Source organism: Apostichopus japonicus, chromosome 1, assembly GCF_037975245.1.
Source record: "Apostichopus japonicus isolate 1M-3 chromosome 1, ASM3797524v1, whole genome shotgun sequence".
Taxonomy (NCBI): domain Eukaryota; kingdom Metazoa; phylum Echinodermata; class Holothuroidea; order Aspidochirotida; family Stichopodidae; genus Apostichopus; species Apostichopus japonicus.
The window spans coordinates 6,344,700-6,363,847 of NC_092561.1; the positions used below are offsets into that span (position 1 = coordinate 6,344,700).

Here is a 19,148-nt window from a genome sequence, read left to right on the forward strand (position 1 = left end):
CGATTTGGATCCACTCTAAGCCCCCAGTCCCTTTACATTGATACTGGGTGAAATAGTAAACGGTCGTTCTATTTATGAAAAAATCATTTTCAAAGGTGTCTGTTTATATTTGATTTGAATTGTAAAGTATTTGTGCTTTGTGATAATAATAATTACCTATCATTAATTTCCATATCCTCCCACAGCTGCCAAGAACAAAGTACAAGGATACCGTAAGTTATTCTAATGACATATCTGCTAAATTAATTAATCAGACTAGGACACTCACCTAGATGTTTGCACCAAATGAATATTCATGAAAAGTAATTATTCAACTTCTTCGCAATACAAACATTTCATCACCTGGACTTTTTGGGACATTTACTCCTTTCTTTAAAATAAATCTTGGATAGTCAAACTAATGAGATCTATTAATATGAGATTTTTGTTTTAAAAAAACACAGCATAAATTTATTTTTATCAAACTCTACTCAAAAGGAAAAGCTGTTTTTCATAATTAATACTAACTGAAACCACTATAAATCTTAACAAGCCATGTTCTAATTTATAATATCGTTGAAATGATTTTTTTTTTTTAAATGAAAAAATGTTTTGCTCCGGACAATGCACCATTCATACTTCCTTGGTACTCACTGCACTTAACAATAGAATAAAGTTAATAAAACTGTTGATACTTGGTGATTTAATATTCATGTATATTGATATAAATTAAAAGCATATAATGTTTTAGCATGCTCTGTTTTTCAAATTTTTGTAAATTATTGTTGCAATGAATATTTTAATTTTAGTTTTGCTATGTACTGTGATTTGCTCCTTGCAATTCACTTTCCATGATCGCTTTGTAGTAGTCACTGCACTTATTAAACAATTGAAAGGAAAGCAAATCAAGATCAGTTTTAACGTAGGAAATTAATATTTCTGCATGTAATATTATTCAACTGAAAGCACTCATTCTAGACTTATTTTTTTTACTTTCTTTGTATAATATTGATGCATTGAATGGCATGGTTGTCCTAGATTGGCACCCTTAGGGATCTCAATGGGGATGTCTTCAAAAAAGATCACTTTTATATGAATGTATCTTCCTTTTTCCTTTTGTAGAGGGTTGGCTGGCTCAGTTCTTTATCATCAATGAGGACAAGTCCAAGATGTATCGACAAGTTTTCAGCACGGTAATTATTCAAAATATAGTAATTAATGTTTGTTTGTTTTTTTGCCAGAAACACGACATTGATCAAACCTGCTCAGATTGTAAATATAATTTTGTGATATATATATTTTAATTATGACATATGTACATATATATATATGTACATATATATGTATATATATAATTGAAATCGTAGTGAGTTGGAAAATCCAGAACAGTGAAAAAACTTCCAGCCTCCATTGGGATTCGAACCCGGGCCTCCCGCTTTATATGCGGACACCCTAACCACTAGGCTATGGACGCTGATTATATGACCAGAGGTTCGAAACTGGTAAGGAAGGTGGTAATTCCACTGTAGGCGTTTGTCACCTGTATCAAACGATACTAGTTCTGTTTTGGTGACATATTTGCCTTACTCTAGAGATCAAACATGATGCTAACCAACTCGAAATCATTTGTGATTCCTAAAGCCAGATCTCGAAAGAGATACTTTGAACAGACTTTATGTTAATGCAATGGAGGTAAACGACAAAGGCAAATGAATATATATAAATGAAAATCGTAATGAGTTGGAAAATCAAGAACAGTGAAAAAACTTTCAGCCTCCACCGGGATTTGAACCACGGGCCTCTATATATATATATATATATATATATATATATAGCACTGGATTGGTATTTACGTTTACTTCTCCAAGTTGGTGCTTAGGTTTACCTGAGGTGAAATGATTGGATCAACTTGAAATTTTACATCAGTATACCTTATGGTACTAGGACTGCATATCAGTCGTTATAAGTTGCTACCTACTTTTTGGGTCATTTGGCAAGGAAAAATCCAATTGGTCAAACCCTTACGGTAAACCTAAGTCTTGCTCTCAAAGTATATCCCTCAGTTGGTATATAAGTTGACCTGACGTACAGGCATCCGTAGTTTTCTTGACAGCGGCAGTAGCCTGTATTCAGTGTATACGTTCTACACTGTGTACACTGTATACGCCAGGGCTAACGCATACCCGTAGGCTGCATTGCTTGCAACCCAATAACAGTTTCGGCTAATATTAGATGATGTGTAGTATCTGTTCCCTCTCGATGGAAGGGCACTGGGCTTGAGATCGGGTCAGTCGTTCGCCGGGTAGTTTGGTTTTCGTGCCCAGGTTCTTTCCTTGTGGACTTTTTCTTAAAAAAGTACCGTTAACACGAAAACGTCTCACCAACAACTTCAGGTAAGGTCCATGAGATTAGTCAATAAAGTTTGGTGATATTAATAAAGTTGATATTATAACGTTGTTGCATACACCTTCACGTTATTTTTTCATACCCATATTTCAATAGTCTAGCTTGTAGCCTAAAACTTGTAAGGCCTAGCCTACGTTCGGCTGTAGCCTAGGGCCATAGTCCAAGTCCTAACAATACCTTAGCATTGGGTCAAGGGTAAACTGGTCTGTAGTTTGAGCTACAAATTAATACCAACTGCCAGAGAAATTAGATTTCAAGTAGGTCAGCCTAACTTCTTAGCCTACTGTGCATACATGTATGTATCATATATGGCCTTAGATTTTGCTGGACAATTATGTTACTGTACATTGCCCTAATCATGACCAAATACTGTAGCATGGTGGGCTTATAATTGACGCACTTAAGGATTTGATCAATGATACTGTATCTATCAATGAAAAATCCAAATTACTCAACTGTATGTGTTTTTCATATGTGTAGTTCCTCAGAAATGTTCTGATCTCAAAATATTTAAGGTTCTGTGCTTATGCACCATACAATTGAGCAGAATTTGACCACAAAATGTCTGCCGTGTCAAGTTCTTCCATACCCCTAAATTGACACATTCGTCGATAAGCTAACTGTAGTGTAGGCCTTAGTATACATCCATTGACTTTAGATGCTGTTTGCTATGCTCTTAGCCACTAAGCATTGACAGGTCATGTCCCAGAGAGTAGTGTTTTCATATTGATGTAATGTTGGGTATTTTAAGGGTGTAAGATTTCCAAATGGCCAAAAAACGTGCAAAACTGGGGGGAGGGTGTTAAAAGCTTAAAAAATACCACAATTTGGTCAGCAAATACCTCAAATGGATTCAAACTTATGAAATATGTAATTCTGTTTGACTGCAAAAAAGTTTAGGTGGCCTGCTGCATCGTTGCTAGTAATAATTTAAGGTGCGTCAATTACGGAGGTGCGTCAATTATGAAGCCTTCACTATACTGTACAGTAGCTATGCCTAGATTATTAGAGACTGAAGTCACCATGCAAATGTAACTTACAAGTAGCCTGTATTGAATAAGAGATGCTATCATTGTTAGAACTTTTCAAAAGGTTCTTGGAAGTCTTTACTCTCCAAAATATTCTCAGACATTCTAAACACCACTGTACTGTAAGATGTCTGAATATCCCAGTGAGGGTATCAATAAAAACAGTTAAAGGATATATCACTAGAAAATCCAGCATCAAATTTGGGCCAATGCAGAATACCTTTAATCTAAGTCTCTCAAGTGATGCATTGTGATTCAAGTGTCTTATTTATAACTAGCCAAAATTTGTACAAAATAACAATGCCATGCATCCAAAAGGTTATTGAGTCAGTACATTTCCATAATGTAACTATTACAAAAGCTGAGTGCACCTAATTAAAAGTTAACATCCTCCAAAAATCTATATAACACAAAAATTTGATAAAGCCTTCTATCCCTTCCCTTGCATACACTGTAAGTCATTTTGTTAAGTCTATTTAGATCCATAAGTAATACCAAGTTGACTAAATGTGCAATATTCAGTGTTAAAGATCTGAGCTCTGTATTGCCCAAAATATATTGGAGAGAAGTGTACAATAAAAATTGAAATAATGCACATCTACACTCTGACCATTTGATATTTATTTGATTGGCACTGTTAATGTTTTCTCAGACAAATTTGATGATCAACATTCTCAATCTCAAGATGAATGACAACATCCCACTATCCAAAGGAATAACACTGTACGATGAAGCTGCCATGCAGTGAAAAAGTCAATGTTGGAACGGTAGCAATCATAGCTAGAGCACAGATGCCGTCTGGGACAAACTGATGTGGTGACCTACTGCATCATTGACAGCAAAATGGAAGATATTTGCTGAATTAACCAAAAAGTAAGTTAATATTCTGTAGGTTTGACATCGCATAAACTTGATTCCATAGGACTCTATTATCTCAAATACGAGTAACAACTTAGGTATTTTTATTCCAAAGTTATGGAATGAAGAAAGAAACAATCAGAAGGGATGAAAACTTTTGTATATCTGGTTAATGTGGTGGTATCTTTTCCTCTATGTCCATATTATTTAACTACACTAGAGCTATATCCACTCTCTGGTTTTTAATCTTAAAGGTCAATGCAAGACAACACCAAATTGTCAGGCTAGGTCCACATAAAATGTACATACATGTATATTTAAATTTTGAAATCTTTACAATTGGTAAAGCTTGAATGACTTGCAACTTTTAAAAGCACTTGCTATGGTAGGGAGCTGTTTCAGCTCCAATTGAATGCATGGCTGCATAAATAAAATGTGTAATGTTGTATACAAGGCAAGATGAATCAAGAATTAATGGGAACAAAATGGGATGGATAAACGAATTGAAATTTACAGTGAAAATAGTATATATGAAAGGTTGTGAGATGATTAAAATATTGGCTGAATTACAGGAGATTTAGTTTCGTAAAGCAGTTCATTGTTTTCATCATTTGTAGAGTGTGAGGTCATGTGAGGTCTAATCGGTAATCGCAAAACATTCCAAGCTATATTGCGCGTGCTATAATTGGGACCAAATCAGCATATCTTTAAGAGAAAGCTTTTCTTTTTGTACCAACAGATGGATAGATCTACAGGCTAATACAGCAAAGGATATGCTCTAATTAGAAATGCCAGGCAAGATTATCACACAGTTTACAGTGGGGTGAATACAATCATCAACCAAGCTTTTCATCATGCTGTACATAGTGGTATACAGTAGCTCCTTGTTGGGCTTATCAATTAAAAGCTTGCATAGAAGCCGATGCCAAGCAAAGCAAAAGTATGTCCTGTAAATCGCGAAGTACATTCACACATCTCATGTATATCCTCTGGGACACAGCACATCTTTCAATGGAGTTAGGAAGTTGCTGGGAGTAGTTGTTGGATTGGCGCAGTAATGTAGTATTTGCTTCACATAAATGCAGAGCAGTAACAGAAAACTAACTAGTTCCAGGATATGTTACACTGTTACACCATATAAAAGATAGAGGAAATTAATATTATAAGCTTCAAGCAGACAGAACCAAGAGAATGCAGACCAGTCTTCATGGGAAGTCTTCTACATATTTAACTGTATAAATGGACTCATTCTTTTGCAATGTACTTCTTGAAATATTTTAGTTTGGTGACATTGTGGCACTAAATGTTTTTGTAAGTATTAGGGAACATTTGCAGCTGCATGTCAAGAACATGGAACTTGTTATACAACTGAAGTGGTCCTGATGCTTAAGTGTTGAGGTTACTGGATATTTTGCTGCCTTACCTTGCTTTAACTGTTCTTAAATGCATTTCTCATGTTTTAAGATGTTTTAATTTTGTATTCCAAGCAAGATCAGCAAGCCATAGTACAGTAATTTTAAACAACCACCACACAGATACTTGTGCAGGACTAAGGGTATTTGTTAAGCAGATTACTATTATAAAAATCTTTCAAACTTTTATCCCACAAAATCTCCAGGGGTACACTGCATTGTTTCTGAACCACACTTTCACAATTCTACAAGTGGGGTTCGGGGGTTATGCTATGGGAAAAGTTTACAATGTTAGGCCTGACTTAATTACTGAAAGCTTTTGGTCTTTTATTACACCAAGAACCAGTTTATTCTTTTAACAAAATTAAATTTTTTCCCCTCAAAATTGAGGGGAGTGAATACAGCAAAGGCACATGCAACTAGCACCAATGTCATGGAAACCTAGTGCAGCCCAATGAAACATACTGTAAAACCACAACATTTGTAACTATAGGTATGAAATTGTGCAATCCAGGGGTATTGTGTATAATTTTGTCCCTCCAAGCATGGAAACTCCATGATATTGTGGTAATTTGCATTGGTTACGGTATTAGATACAGCCTATACTGGTAAGTCTAGATAAATACTTGATGTATAAGTTAGTTCCCAAAATGTTTCTCATGTATGAGAGAGGTCAGTAAATTGAGGTCATGAAATAGTGCAAGTATCCTGGTTTATGTGAAATAAATCTTGTGGAAAATATAAACTGGGATTGAAAATACAATCAACTGCTTGAATATGATTGTACAATTTTTATTGTGTCTCGTCTTTTAATATCATGCTAATCTCCACTACTGTATGTGTTTGGTAATAAGCCAGATTTCTGGGTAGAAGTTTAAAAAAAAACAAATCTTCAACAATTTTTGATGAATTTTAAGCAATCACATTCACCGCCTCTATCTCTGTTTACGTTTTGAGTCAGCAACACAGTATACTCTACAGTAGTGTACAGAAAGGGACACTTTCTGATGTATTCCTGATCAATTGAAAATTGTTTGTTGTTTGACTGTTTGTAGCAGTATTCCTCGGAGGAGTGAAAAAAATAAACATACAGTGAACAGTTTGCAACTGCGCATTCATTTATACATTACTTAAATTATGTTCTGATGCAATTCATGTATTATTCACTGTCAATTTTAGTTCAAAACTGCCAGTATACCATTAGTTCCTGAGCCATAATTTTTTTGCTTTAAAAATCTGGCTTTTTGTCAAAAACATAAAAGTGGAGGGGCTGCTTATCATCATTCCCTGAACAGGCTTTACCCAATTTGTTAACTATAAAGGTAACATATCAAAATGTCTGGGGACTTGCCACAGTGCTGACAATTTTCAAATATTTCCATGGTTCCACCAGGGATGTTAGAGATGGACAAACAACATTTGAGCTTTCTTTAATGTTTGTTTCGTGCCGACATTAATACTGTTTTTGGTCCAATACTAATACCTAAATAGGGTGACAGGACAAAATCCCCCCGGACAAAGTCCCCCTAGGACAAAATCCCCCAGAGCCAAAATCCCCCTGGACAAAATCCCCCTAAGACAAAATCCACCCAAGCCAAAATCTCCCCAAGCTATAAAAAATCCCATCAATTCTTTACAAAAATGCGTCATCCCGGTCCCTGCTATCGTCATCCAGTACCGTCATCCGTTACCCTCACCAGTATTTCCATTGGTACTCTCAGTGGTACTCTCAGTGGTTCCCGGACCAGTACCCCGACCGGTACCTTAATAGTGAGCCTGGCAGTTACCCCCACCGGTACCCCTCCCTGACCAGTACCCCGGCCGGTACCCAGACCGGTATCCCAACTGGTATCCTGAAAGGCACCCTGACACATACTCTGACACGTACCCTTACTAGTACTGGTACAATAAACAGTAATTTGACCGGTACCTTGACCGGTCCCTTAAATGTCACACCATGGAGCTATATCCCATGGCCACACTAACAGGTAGCCTCGCAATTACCCTCAATGATCTCCCGACCAGTCCCCTGACCAGTAACCGGACTGGTATCCTGACCAGTACCCTAACCAGTACACTGAGTGGAACCCTGACTGGTAGAGTGACCAGTATGATGACCGGTACCCTGACCAGTCACATGACCAGTACCTTGACCGGTACCCTCACAGGTACCCTAACAGGAGCCCTCACAGTTACCTCGCCAGTACCCTCACTAGTACCCTGACCAGTCCCCTGACCAATCCCCTGAACGGTACCCTAACCAGTGCAATGTCCCATGCCTTGACTGTCACACCTGGGCCATCCCTGGTTGTTGCAGGCAGGCTTTGTATGGGTCATGGGGATATTGTCTGGGGGATTTTGTCCTAGAACCCCTAAATAGCACTCAAAACGGATAATGGTACCAGACGGTACCTGTACGTTGTCTGCTAGATTCATACGATGTCAAAATGCTAGAACATGCACTATAATACCGTTATCAGTCGTCAGTAGGTATATACCAAACTCATCTCATATCAGTATTTGTTTCTAATGTCATAACAGGCAGTGGCGGAGCGTCCATACAGTCAGGCGGGGGGGGGGGGGGGCGGACTCAAATGGGAAGCTGGCGCCCTTTTCAGCTATTCAACACTTTTTACTTATTCGCGATTATTTACTTTTTTATTGCACTCTCATCTACCTATTGACATTTGTCACATTTTGTTGGCGATGACACTTATACCTAAAGGGTCATTTCCGGCGATATAGGGAGTATCTTTACTCAAAAGATTTCTGTACGCTCTGCGCCAACCTGTGGTAGCGCTCCGCTTAGATAAAGTCGAAAGCGCCCGTACAGACCTTTCTCGCCCCTCTGACCAATATCCCTAGATCCGCCACTGGCTCCCAATCTTCTTCCCCGTCAATCCGTCTATTATCCCCCCCCCCCTTCCCCAACCGAACCTCGTATGTTAAAGGAATATCTAATGATTAGAGACACTTATTCTAATGTTAAATCAGCAAAGAGCAAGCAATAATGATTTTATCACTAAGATTTTTTTTTAATTTCTCAGTTACACCGTCATTTAACTTCCCACTCAATTTTACACTCCCTGGTAGGTTGGTACTCTTCCATCCCAATGTAGGAAACTTCATCGTTACATGCAGCACGCAACGATCTTTGTTCTACTTAATTGATCCTTACTGAGTCTTTCAACTTAAAAGCATATTTTTTTCCAAATAGCTTAGTGAAAGTTACACAGTTTAATAAATTAGAAGCATCTCCTTGTTAAAGAATTGTATTATCGGCGTATAGTCTTCCGATAAGCGTAACTTAGGGTTGAAAGAAATCAGTGAGAGCAGGCAGTAATGATTTAAACTTACATATATATATATATTTTCAAATCTCTTATTGAACGAATTATCAGCCCCCTGGTTACATCGTCATTTATCATCCCTCCCCCATCCTGCCCTACCCTTCTTCACCTCACACACTCCGCTCTATAGGGTTAAAAGAAATCAGCGAGAGCAGGCAATAATGAAATTTACTTACATTAAAGATTTTTTTAAATCTCATTTAGGACAAATTATTAGGTCCCCCTGGTAACATCATTTACCCCCCCCCCCCATTCTCCCCTTCCCTTCCTTACAATCAACGCTTGTCTTACACCTAATATATGAGATATCCTCGCAAAGCGTGATGAACTAGGTCCCTCATTTATCTAATGCGTGGGAGGAACTCGAAACTTTCTTCCTTATCCGCATATTCCAAGCTTTCTCCAAGAAAAGAGTTACAGTACCTATTACCCAGATTTTTAAAAAAGCCTCCCTCCTCATAAAACGTGATGATCTATGTCTCTCATTAATCTAAAGCATGGATGAACTACCAACTTTAAGCATATTACAAAGTTTTTCCACAAAAGAGCTACGGAACCTACTACACACAAATTATGTAAATGTCACTAAACGGCATCCGTAGGGACATCGTTTTTTGGTCCACATTTGAGTTTCCATTATATCTTTAATCTGCTTTTCATACATATCTTTTATTGTGATTGTTATGATGACCACATCTAAGGACTTTTGAGTCATATTATTGTATCCAGTGGAATTGTCTCGCTGAGATATAAAAGGATGAATTTTTAGTACGTTTTCACGGTAGGCCCCTCTGTTCAAGGTCAATGCACGACTATAACATTAGGTCCACTAAGTGCGGATATTGGTCTCCATTTGCCACTATTGCAGTAAACCCAACCGAGCAACGTGTCTACGGTGTCTCTTAAAAGACAATATTATTAACAAATTCGAAAAGAATTAAAATCTCTTTGGTGTCATTTTAAAAGTATTTCTGATAACCTTACGTACAGAATTCTTTTATATGAGAAAGGTACATATAAGAAACATGACAATGACCGTGATAAAACCAATTTCAAGATTACTAGCGATCAATTCGCTCAATTTGTTTCAAAAAATGATTGAAAAGTGATATGAATTCCTCCTGATTCATTCTTTTTATTTGAGCATGTTGAACGCTTGCGATAACATGTCATTACGAATCATTGCAGACGCTCACCCGAACCGTTAAAAAATACCGTCCCTCTCCCCCCATCTCTTCCTATACTGAGCTCCCAACCGTGGCGGAGCGTCAATACAGTCAGGGGGCGGATGCCCCCCCCCCCCCAACGGACTCATAGGGACTGCTGGCGCCCTTTTTAGCTATTTATCACTTTTTTTACTTATTCGCGATTATTGACTTTTTTATGGCGCTCTCATCTACCTATTGACATTTGTCACATTTTGTTGGCGATGACACCTATTTATTCTTCGTTTATCTGCAAATCAGCAAGGCCCGGAAAGGGTCATTTCCGACCATATAGGGAGTATCTTTACTCAAAAGATTTCTGTACGCTCTGCCCCAACCTGTGGTGGCGCTCCGCTTAGATAAAGTCGAAAGCGCCCATACAGACCATTCTCACCCCCTCTTACCAATACCCCTATAGCTCCGCCACGATAACAGGAGTGACTTCTCATATGTTATTGGTAGGAAATTGCAGGAATTATTGGAATCCTCAATAAAACTATACGTAGGTAGTCTTGTTTGCGTGGGGATTGAGTTGTGTAGGTGTTACACAAAAACGTAGATATGCTTTCTTTATTCTTGTGGAAAGCCGCTTTCACTTTGATATCAGATAAACCTGTGGTACATGCAGTGACGTAGCCAGGATTGTTCCAGTGGAGGGGGTGGGCGCTTGGGGGGGGGGGCTTGACCAATTCCTGGGAGGGCGTCTTGTTACTACCTGAGTGGAGTGCCACCATGGGTTGGCGCTCAGCGTACGGGAAATTTTCAGCTATGAAGACCTCCTAGATCGTTGGAAATAACACTTCCCAGGCCTTGTAAGCTGCTCTAAAGTTTCACAACATCCTTTATTTTGAGATCCCCATGTCTTGATATGGTCATCAAATAGTTTAGAGAAATAGAAGAAAAAAGACAATCTGGTAAGTTGCTTTGAAATATCATGACATATCTCGGCCTATGCGCTATGTCACGTCAGGTTTTTCAGCAACTATAGCCTACTGCCGGTCCGCGGTCGAAGGGTCGTTCATGAGTGGTCATCATGGAGATTCGATACCATGCAGACCAATGAATGATATATTTTTCGCACATGTAATTTTTTCGACACCCAAAATCCCAGTGGGCGGGCGACAAGCTTTCATGGGGCTGTCGCCCCCTCCCCCCCCCGTGGCTACGCCACTGGGTACATGGTGCCGAAGCACATATCTTCAAAGTACTGTCTCCAACTTTCAATTGTTTCAAGCTACTATGTGACCAAAAAGAAGTTCTCAAGATGAAGTTGCAGATCTGAAAGGACCAGTAATTTTACTAGGAAACCTTTCGACCACGTACACCTTTGAAGTAGGATAGGATTACACAGTATTTGAATGCTTCATCGATCGGCTTGTATTAAATTAGCTGAAACTCTATAGACCAGTCTTGCAAGGTTTAAAGAAATGGCTCCTTACATAGTTGGCATGATTCAAATTCATCCAGTGCAAATTCATCCAGATGCAAATTTATCAATATAATTGGTCGAGAACTTGCTAGAACAGTAAGCTGTCTGAATTAGCATCTTCAGATCGATTATGGGTTTGCTGAGTTAGGGAGCAATATTTTCGAAGTACAAGGACCGACCAATGAACACAATTTTAACATAAGAGGCAGAGATAAGACACTATAGCAGAAATCATTATGTCTTCTTTCTATTTATTACTGATAAATGCAAATATTTTCATTAAAAATCAATATGAAATTTCATGTTACTTTCAGAAATATATAAACAAAGCAACTTCTACAACTTCAGTTCATTCACATTCATGCTATCAGCTAGAAAATTTACCATGAGGCACATTTTCTATGAGGCATTGATGTGAATACCACTGACATAACTTGTGCTATTCAAATGGATAAAGGGCTTGGTCAAGTCATGAATAAGGCTCTGCCCCATATATTGCACATGTACAAAAAGGGTTACTGCTGTACATGCAATACTTTTTTGATGGGGGAGAGAGGGGGGGGGGAGATGTGGTAACATGTTGAAAAGACCACATCTTTTAATATTTCATTTTTCTTTTGAACATATGCAAATGCTAGAAATGAAAGCACTTGGAAATTTCTTAAAGAGATAGGCAGTTGTTGCCCTTGCACTGCTTTGAAGTCTGCACCACTGTTAATATTGTTGAAGGAGTGGAGTTCTGCGAATCTCTTGATAGTCAAGTAATAAATTTTTCTTTCACTGTTTGTTAAACAGCTCCTAGCAGTAATATGTATTTACACGACATTGTATCTGAGGTTCATTATGTAACCGGTGTTTTCTACATACAGTCAACTTAAAAACCAATGTTAAACTTGTTCACCTGCAATGGTCTAAATTCAGAAAGTACATCAATATCATAACTCTTTTGCATGTTGTATAACGGTACTGAATTTGAAGTGGATTATATTTATCAATGAATATAGCAATGTTTTGGGTAAAAGCAATTAAAGCATCCACTTGAACTTCATGTTTTCCTTGCATTGTTTGCTACTTCCTCCTATCTAGATTCGAAAGGGACATATAGATAAATGCTCAAATTCAGAAAGTACATCAATATCATAACTCTTTTGCATGTTGTATAACGGTACTGAATTTGAAGTGGATTATATTTATCAATGAATATAGCAATGTTTTGGGTAAAAGCAATTAAAGCATCCACTTGAACTTCATGTTTTCCTTGCATTGTTTGCTACTTCCTCCTATCTAGATTCGAAAGGGACATATAGATAAATGCTCAATACTCAAACAACATTATTTAACCTTGTTTCCCACAAAAAATGTTCTGTCCCAGTTTCTGTAAACTACTCGGGATAAATGGAGGGGTGGGGGGGGGGAGTTGGACAGGTTGGGAAACTAAATATTTGACAGATGTTGTATTTGACAATAAAATTCACCTTCCCAAGGAAGTAATACAGTTCTTTAAGTGGCATTTTATGAAGGACCTACAGTATGTAACGATAGCAGAATTGTTTATTGCCTCCTGCTGAAATGTCCAATAAAGACTCGCAGTATTGGAATGTTCATCAGATTCCTCATTTTATAGAAACATCTGTGTTTATTGAAACTTTCCTAGGATGTTGCCAACAAGATGCAGTTGAAGTCTACTGTACCTTGTTGTCAAAGGTGGAGCTCACAAAAAGTCCTATCAACTAGTCTTATTCAAGCAGTGGCAACATATGGGAAAAAAGAAAAGCAAAATATGGTACAATTTTGTTAATATTATTTTGAACTATTTATCCCAACACCCTATCCTCCTTTTAAGACTTTTGCAAGCTTGTAAACCAGTTACAGCACTCATGCAACATGATATGACAAAGGTTCATTGTCAGAACATGAAAATAGCAATTTGGAGTAAATTTGTTAAAAGAATGATGAAGTTAATACACTAAAATATTGAATGGGGCTCAAAAGAGCTTAAGAAGTCTTTTGAGGTACATTACTTGTTCTGATAAATATATTAATTGCCCTAAGATTCAGCTATTAAAGCAGCTACTAGTCAGATACTAGATAGTATGGGATCATGAAGGTTTGCAGATTTTACCTATATTGGCCTCAAATAACCTTTGACTTGGCTAAGAGCACTCAGCACATGATACACCTGCATACAAACTTCCATTCATCATTCCGATATTGAACTATCATGTTAACATGGCTTTCAGTTTCATATATCTAGTTATCTCACATGGGCTTCTGCTATACTGTACAAATTTATAGAATAGTACTCAATGTCAGAAACCTATATGCACTACATATGACTACCAACTTTTCCTTGTTGAGTTAGATGCTCTATGTTACTCTACTGACCTTGAGTAGCCTTTGACCCTCAATGAAGCCAACACCTACTGAAAATTCCAGTATAAATATAAAATTAATGAAATGATTCAGAAAATACTTTAACAGAAAGGAAAACTATTATAAACACTTCTGTTCATACTGACCTCAGCGTAAACAATTTAGAGACCAAGAACATATGGTATAATAACTATTAGCTAACATTTCTTCCTTCTACTCTGCAATTTTGAGAGAACAATAAGCAAAATTGATACTGGCAAATGTAACATAGCAACAATAACAATAATTCACAAATGATGATGACATCAGAAAAAGTAGCAACCAAGACAATGATGATGATTTGAAAATCTTAATGAGCAATCCTAAATGTAACTAGAATATCACTTTTAGTAGAGCAGGGTTCTCACAAGCACGTTCTAACCTGGCGGTGGTCGTGGTTTGAATATGATTTTGCCTCTCCCTGCATGGTTTGAAAGTTTTGCGCCCGGGCTGAACATTTATGAACCAGGAAAAGCTTGCTGCGACTTATCTGGTCCGAAAAAATTATAGCATGAGGTTAATTTCCTCCTGGGTGCATAATTATCATAACAGTTCAAGAATTTTTACCAAAGGTGATCATATTTGAATATCTGGAGTCGGCTCGGACTTGAAGGGTCTTGGATGTGGCTCATACCAAGTGGGCTCGGACTTGGCTCAGACTCTGGCTAATTGGACTCGACTACAGCTCTGCCATAAATATAAAAAGATAATGGATTGTTAATAATTTATTATATGATGTTGAGAAGGTAGAGACTTAGAAAGTTAACTCCTAAATGTAATGGATAGCATTAAACTCTTCGTTTCACTAACAAAAGGATTCTCAAATACAGTACTGGCAACTTTACAGCTGAAATAATGGATCACCAATACGATGCAGTGAAGAAAGGGAGTTAGTTAGTTTCACTAACAAAAGGATACCACATGCAGTACCAACAAGAGGGATGCCCATTATATTGAGGGTCCACTAGACTTAAGGTTTGCTAGACCCAACACCCCCATTGTGGGAAGCATTATTGAGCGTCTAGTTAGCATTTATTGGGTAACTGAAAGTATTGAAGGACCTTGGTGACTCCCCTCCCAGTAGTTTTATAACATTTATGAACCAGGAAGAGCTTGCTGCCACTTATCTGGTCCGAAAAAATTATAGCATGAGGTAAATTTCCTCCTGGGTGCATAATTATCATAACAGTTCAAGAATTTTTACCAAAGGTGATCTTTGGTATCTGGAGTCGGCTCGGACTTGAGGGGTCTTGTATTTGGCTCAGACCAGATGGACTCGGACTTGGAACGGGCTCTGGCTAATTGGACTCGACTACAGCTCTGCCATAAATATAAAGAGATAATGGATTGTTAGTAATTTATTATATTATGTCGTGAGGGTAGACACTTAGAGAGTACTCCTAAATGTAATGGATAGCATTAAATCTTCGTTTCACTAACAAAAGGATTCTCAAATACAGTACTAGCAACATTACAACTAGAATAGCTGATTACCAATACGCTGCAGTGAAGTAAGGGAGTTTAATAAAGAGCATCCCTCAATGTAATGACTAGGATGAAACTCTTAGTTTCACTAACAAAAGTATACCACATGCAGTACCAACATGGGGGGGGGGGAGGATGCCCATTACATTGAGGGTCCACTAGACTTAAGGTTTGCTAGACCCAACATCCCCATTGTGGGAAGCATTATTGAGCATCTAGTTAGCATTAATTGGGTAACTGAAGTATTAAAAGACCTTAGTGTCTCCCCTGCCAGCAGTATAACAACTGGAATAATGGATTGGTGAAACAATGTTTTATTTGATACAGTGAAGTAAGGGAGTTACATGAATAATAGTTAATGCAATGAATATGATTAAAATCTTTGTTTTACTAACGAAAATTATTCTCAAATACAGCAACATAAGAATTTGTATAAATGGATTATTAATAATGAATTTTATGATGCTGTGAAGGAAGAAAATTCATTAACAAATTTTAATTTGTATGCTGCATGTCATGTACCTGTCCAGAAACTAAAAAGAAAAATTCAAACTCATAGAATGCACCGTACCTGGCTCCAAGCAATGACATATAAATCTAGTCCTCATTGTATCTACAGAAGTTGTTTGTCCAATTTTAATCGAAAGCCTTTCCTTTCATTGAAAATTTTGGTCTTCAGTAAAAATATTCTTCTGTCTGCAGATTTTATTGATGACAGTACTTCCTTCTCTTGTGGAGAAATTCCACCAGCTCTTGTTAACCTACAACAAACCAAAACAACATTTCAATCATATGTCAAAGTTTCACTGAAGTACATTCCATGTAAATATTTTTTTTAAAGCCTCACATTTTGATATTGACATTGTTGCAAAAGGTACAAATAAACACATCATAATCAAGGTTAAAATGTGATGGTGTGTTAACACCTCAAGTCTTTGCTTCACAATCCTACCTACAATTCATTCCAGCCTGCCAGATGGCAGATTTACAGTACATTTGGTTTTCAAAGACTACACATTAAGTCATTTCAATTCTGATAACATTCTATGATGGTGGAAGTAGCAAAGTAAAACAAAAGGTTTGGCAGTGGACTTGGTGGGAAGTGGAAAGTCTTTCTTACATTACTTTGTTAGCCGTTGCCTTAGATCGTTTTCATTTTTTGAAAATAAACAGCAAATTTTCATCATCTTTTTTCCTGTTGAAACTTAGTACAGTAAATTTATATTATGTATAGTGTGTGTTGACCAGACTTAGAGGATATTAAAGGGAAGACTTTAGAAAACTAACTTCAGGTCATAGGGATTTAAAATATATCTCACAGTCAATACTTACTGAATATTAAAGACAACTAGGGATGTTTGCAATATATGCTTGTGGGAGCTCCTTATTTCCATATAAGCCATTTCTCGCTGCATCCCATGGTCAGCATGAACCAGCAGCTCAAAGTTACAGTATTTTGATATCCTGTGTCGACCTTGAAATTGCAGCCCTGTACTTCTTGCAATAAAGTGGAGCATATCTGCTGTGGTGTTCTCATTCTGCATTCATGCATTCCTCAAATTGTGCCAAATTTAAGCCATTTTTTTCTGACAAGAGAATGAACATAAATAAGTCCAGATAATTGTTTCATAAATTGCAGGTGGAAGTCTTGACAGTGCAGTTCCCTATTTGATGTCAATACTTAGTGTACATGTTGTCCAATATTCATGTCAGTTTAGTTAATTTAGCTATCACTTTTTTCATGGAAACCGCATATATGCAACAATTGAGAAAAATGCCACACTACTAAGTTTGAATATTGATCTATTATTTGGTATGTAAGTTGTACCCAGGAATTTAGCATGCAATCACTTCAAGATATTGACTGAGTATTCATGCATGGTTCAATGCCTCATCCCGCATGCAGTTCATTTACTTAAAAATTGCATGCACCCTAGACTATGTATACCGGTACATTTAGTCCCTCAACGTATCATTTGGGGTTTAAGCTCAGGACTACTTGTGTACACAGACTTTGGCATTATGACTGAGCTAATTTTTAATGTTTGGTTTCAATGATGTTGAAACTTTCCACTCACGATGGCATATGTGTGCGTGTGCATTGGTAGGAGTACTGTGTTTGTGATCCTAGCTTGTAAACACAGTTTCTCATGACAGTAAGCTTTATTGGACAGATCTCATAGTTGGTACAGTATGTATGTATAGATGCATCACAAGTACAAGAAGCCTATTGTTTTTGGGGAAGGTCAAAGGAAATTTAGGTAAAAATGGTCAAATTGTGAAAACTCAATTTGAAGCATGGATAGATCTATTTATTGGTATGTCTAGGCCAGTGGTTGGGTCAACAGGACAAACTTGTGAAAACCTTATTTAAACCATACATCTCAAAGCAGGGTACACTAGCTTGCAGAGATATATAATTTTTGGTATCATGTTATATCGCTACAGAAGGCTTTCAGTGGTCTTTTTAGATCCCCAACTGTCACTTTGAAAATGTTGTTTATCACAGTTCTCAATAGTTTTTTGCTGTATATTATTAAGATACAATAAGTTGTACATGCAGCCTACACATATATATACAGTAGCAAACATGTCAGATGAACAAATTCATAAAATGAAACTTATTACATAATGGAAACCATGTGCAGTGCAGTTTGCATAATGGTGATCTATTTATACACCCAACCAGCTAGTATCGGATCATAGCAGCATGTTACCACATGTATGCATTTAAGTGTTTTGTCACACAGTACAGTGCTAACATCATACAAGGGAGTTTTATTTGTTCCATAACAACTCTGATCATAATAGCCTGTTCGTGCAGGGAGTTGTAATGGAACAACTCCCTGGTTTGTGCTACAGTAAGGACATGAGAACTATCTTGTGCCTGTTGAACATTAGTCTTGTGCATTTTCATGTTACTTACTAACACCAAATTACTGCACACAGATGGTCATTTTTAAAAGTATGAAAACAGAATACAATCAAGAGCTTTTATTTGGACATGATACCCAATATGAAACTATTTTAGTTGCACATACTGTATGTATGCTGGTTTTTATCATGAATGATTTTTATAGGAGCCATGATTTTTTTATTTTTTATGAAGTAGGTCTGGATTCCCTTGGCATTATAACCTGAATGAAATTTAACCTTTGTGATTAAATTAATATGTGAGACCACTGATCAACCTAATTAATAGCTTTTAATGATGAAGACACTGATTGCAATTTCATAACTCATTAGTGTGAACACAATGCAAGGTTCAATGAGGTACTGTTTACTTCCTTAAAATGTATAGCTGGTGGTTTTTCAACATACTCTAATCCTTTCAAATATGTTACATTGAATCTTTACACTTTTCCATTGATATATCACAGACTGTGTTTTTTGTTATGGGACTCTGTAAAACTGGATCAAACCTAGCAATTTTGGACAAGGAATTTGCTCTTTTCGCAAAAACTCCTAAGTGCTCAAGTGACTGTACGGTAGGTCACCCTGTGAAGGCATTGTGGGACTTTGAGGAATACTTTTGATCAAGCTATTACTTCAGCACTAGTAACACTACCCACATCATAACGTTA

The 19,148-nt window shown here is 37.3% G+C and overlaps 1 protein-coding gene and 1 long non-coding RNA gene across 10 annotated transcripts in view; one reads left to right on the forward strand and one right to left on the reverse strand.

Annotated features, from left to right (window-relative positions):
• Positions 1-19,148, forward strand: part of LOC139965494 (uncharacterized) — a 90,505-nt gene that overhangs the window by 58,645 nt on the left and 12,712 nt on the right. For all 9 annotated transcript variants that reach the window (XM_071967917.1, XM_071967916.1, XM_071967923.1 and 6 more), the window contains 2 exons: positions 186-212; positions 1,102-1,172. In XM_071967917.1, coding sequence (XP_071824018.1) covers positions 186-212; positions 1,102-1,172 — 98 coding nt within the window. The remainder of the gene's footprint in view (positions 1-185; positions 213-1,101; positions 1,173-19,148) is intronic.
• On the reverse strand, positions 12,789-17,145 carry LOC139965489 (uncharacterized). The gene is made up of 4 exons (XR_011792262.1): positions 16,897-17,145; positions 16,136-16,325; positions 15,284-15,399; positions 12,789-14,766 (listed from the first exon to the last, which is right to left on the reverse strand). It is a non-coding gene; the product is annotated as an uncharacterized lncRNA (long non-coding RNA).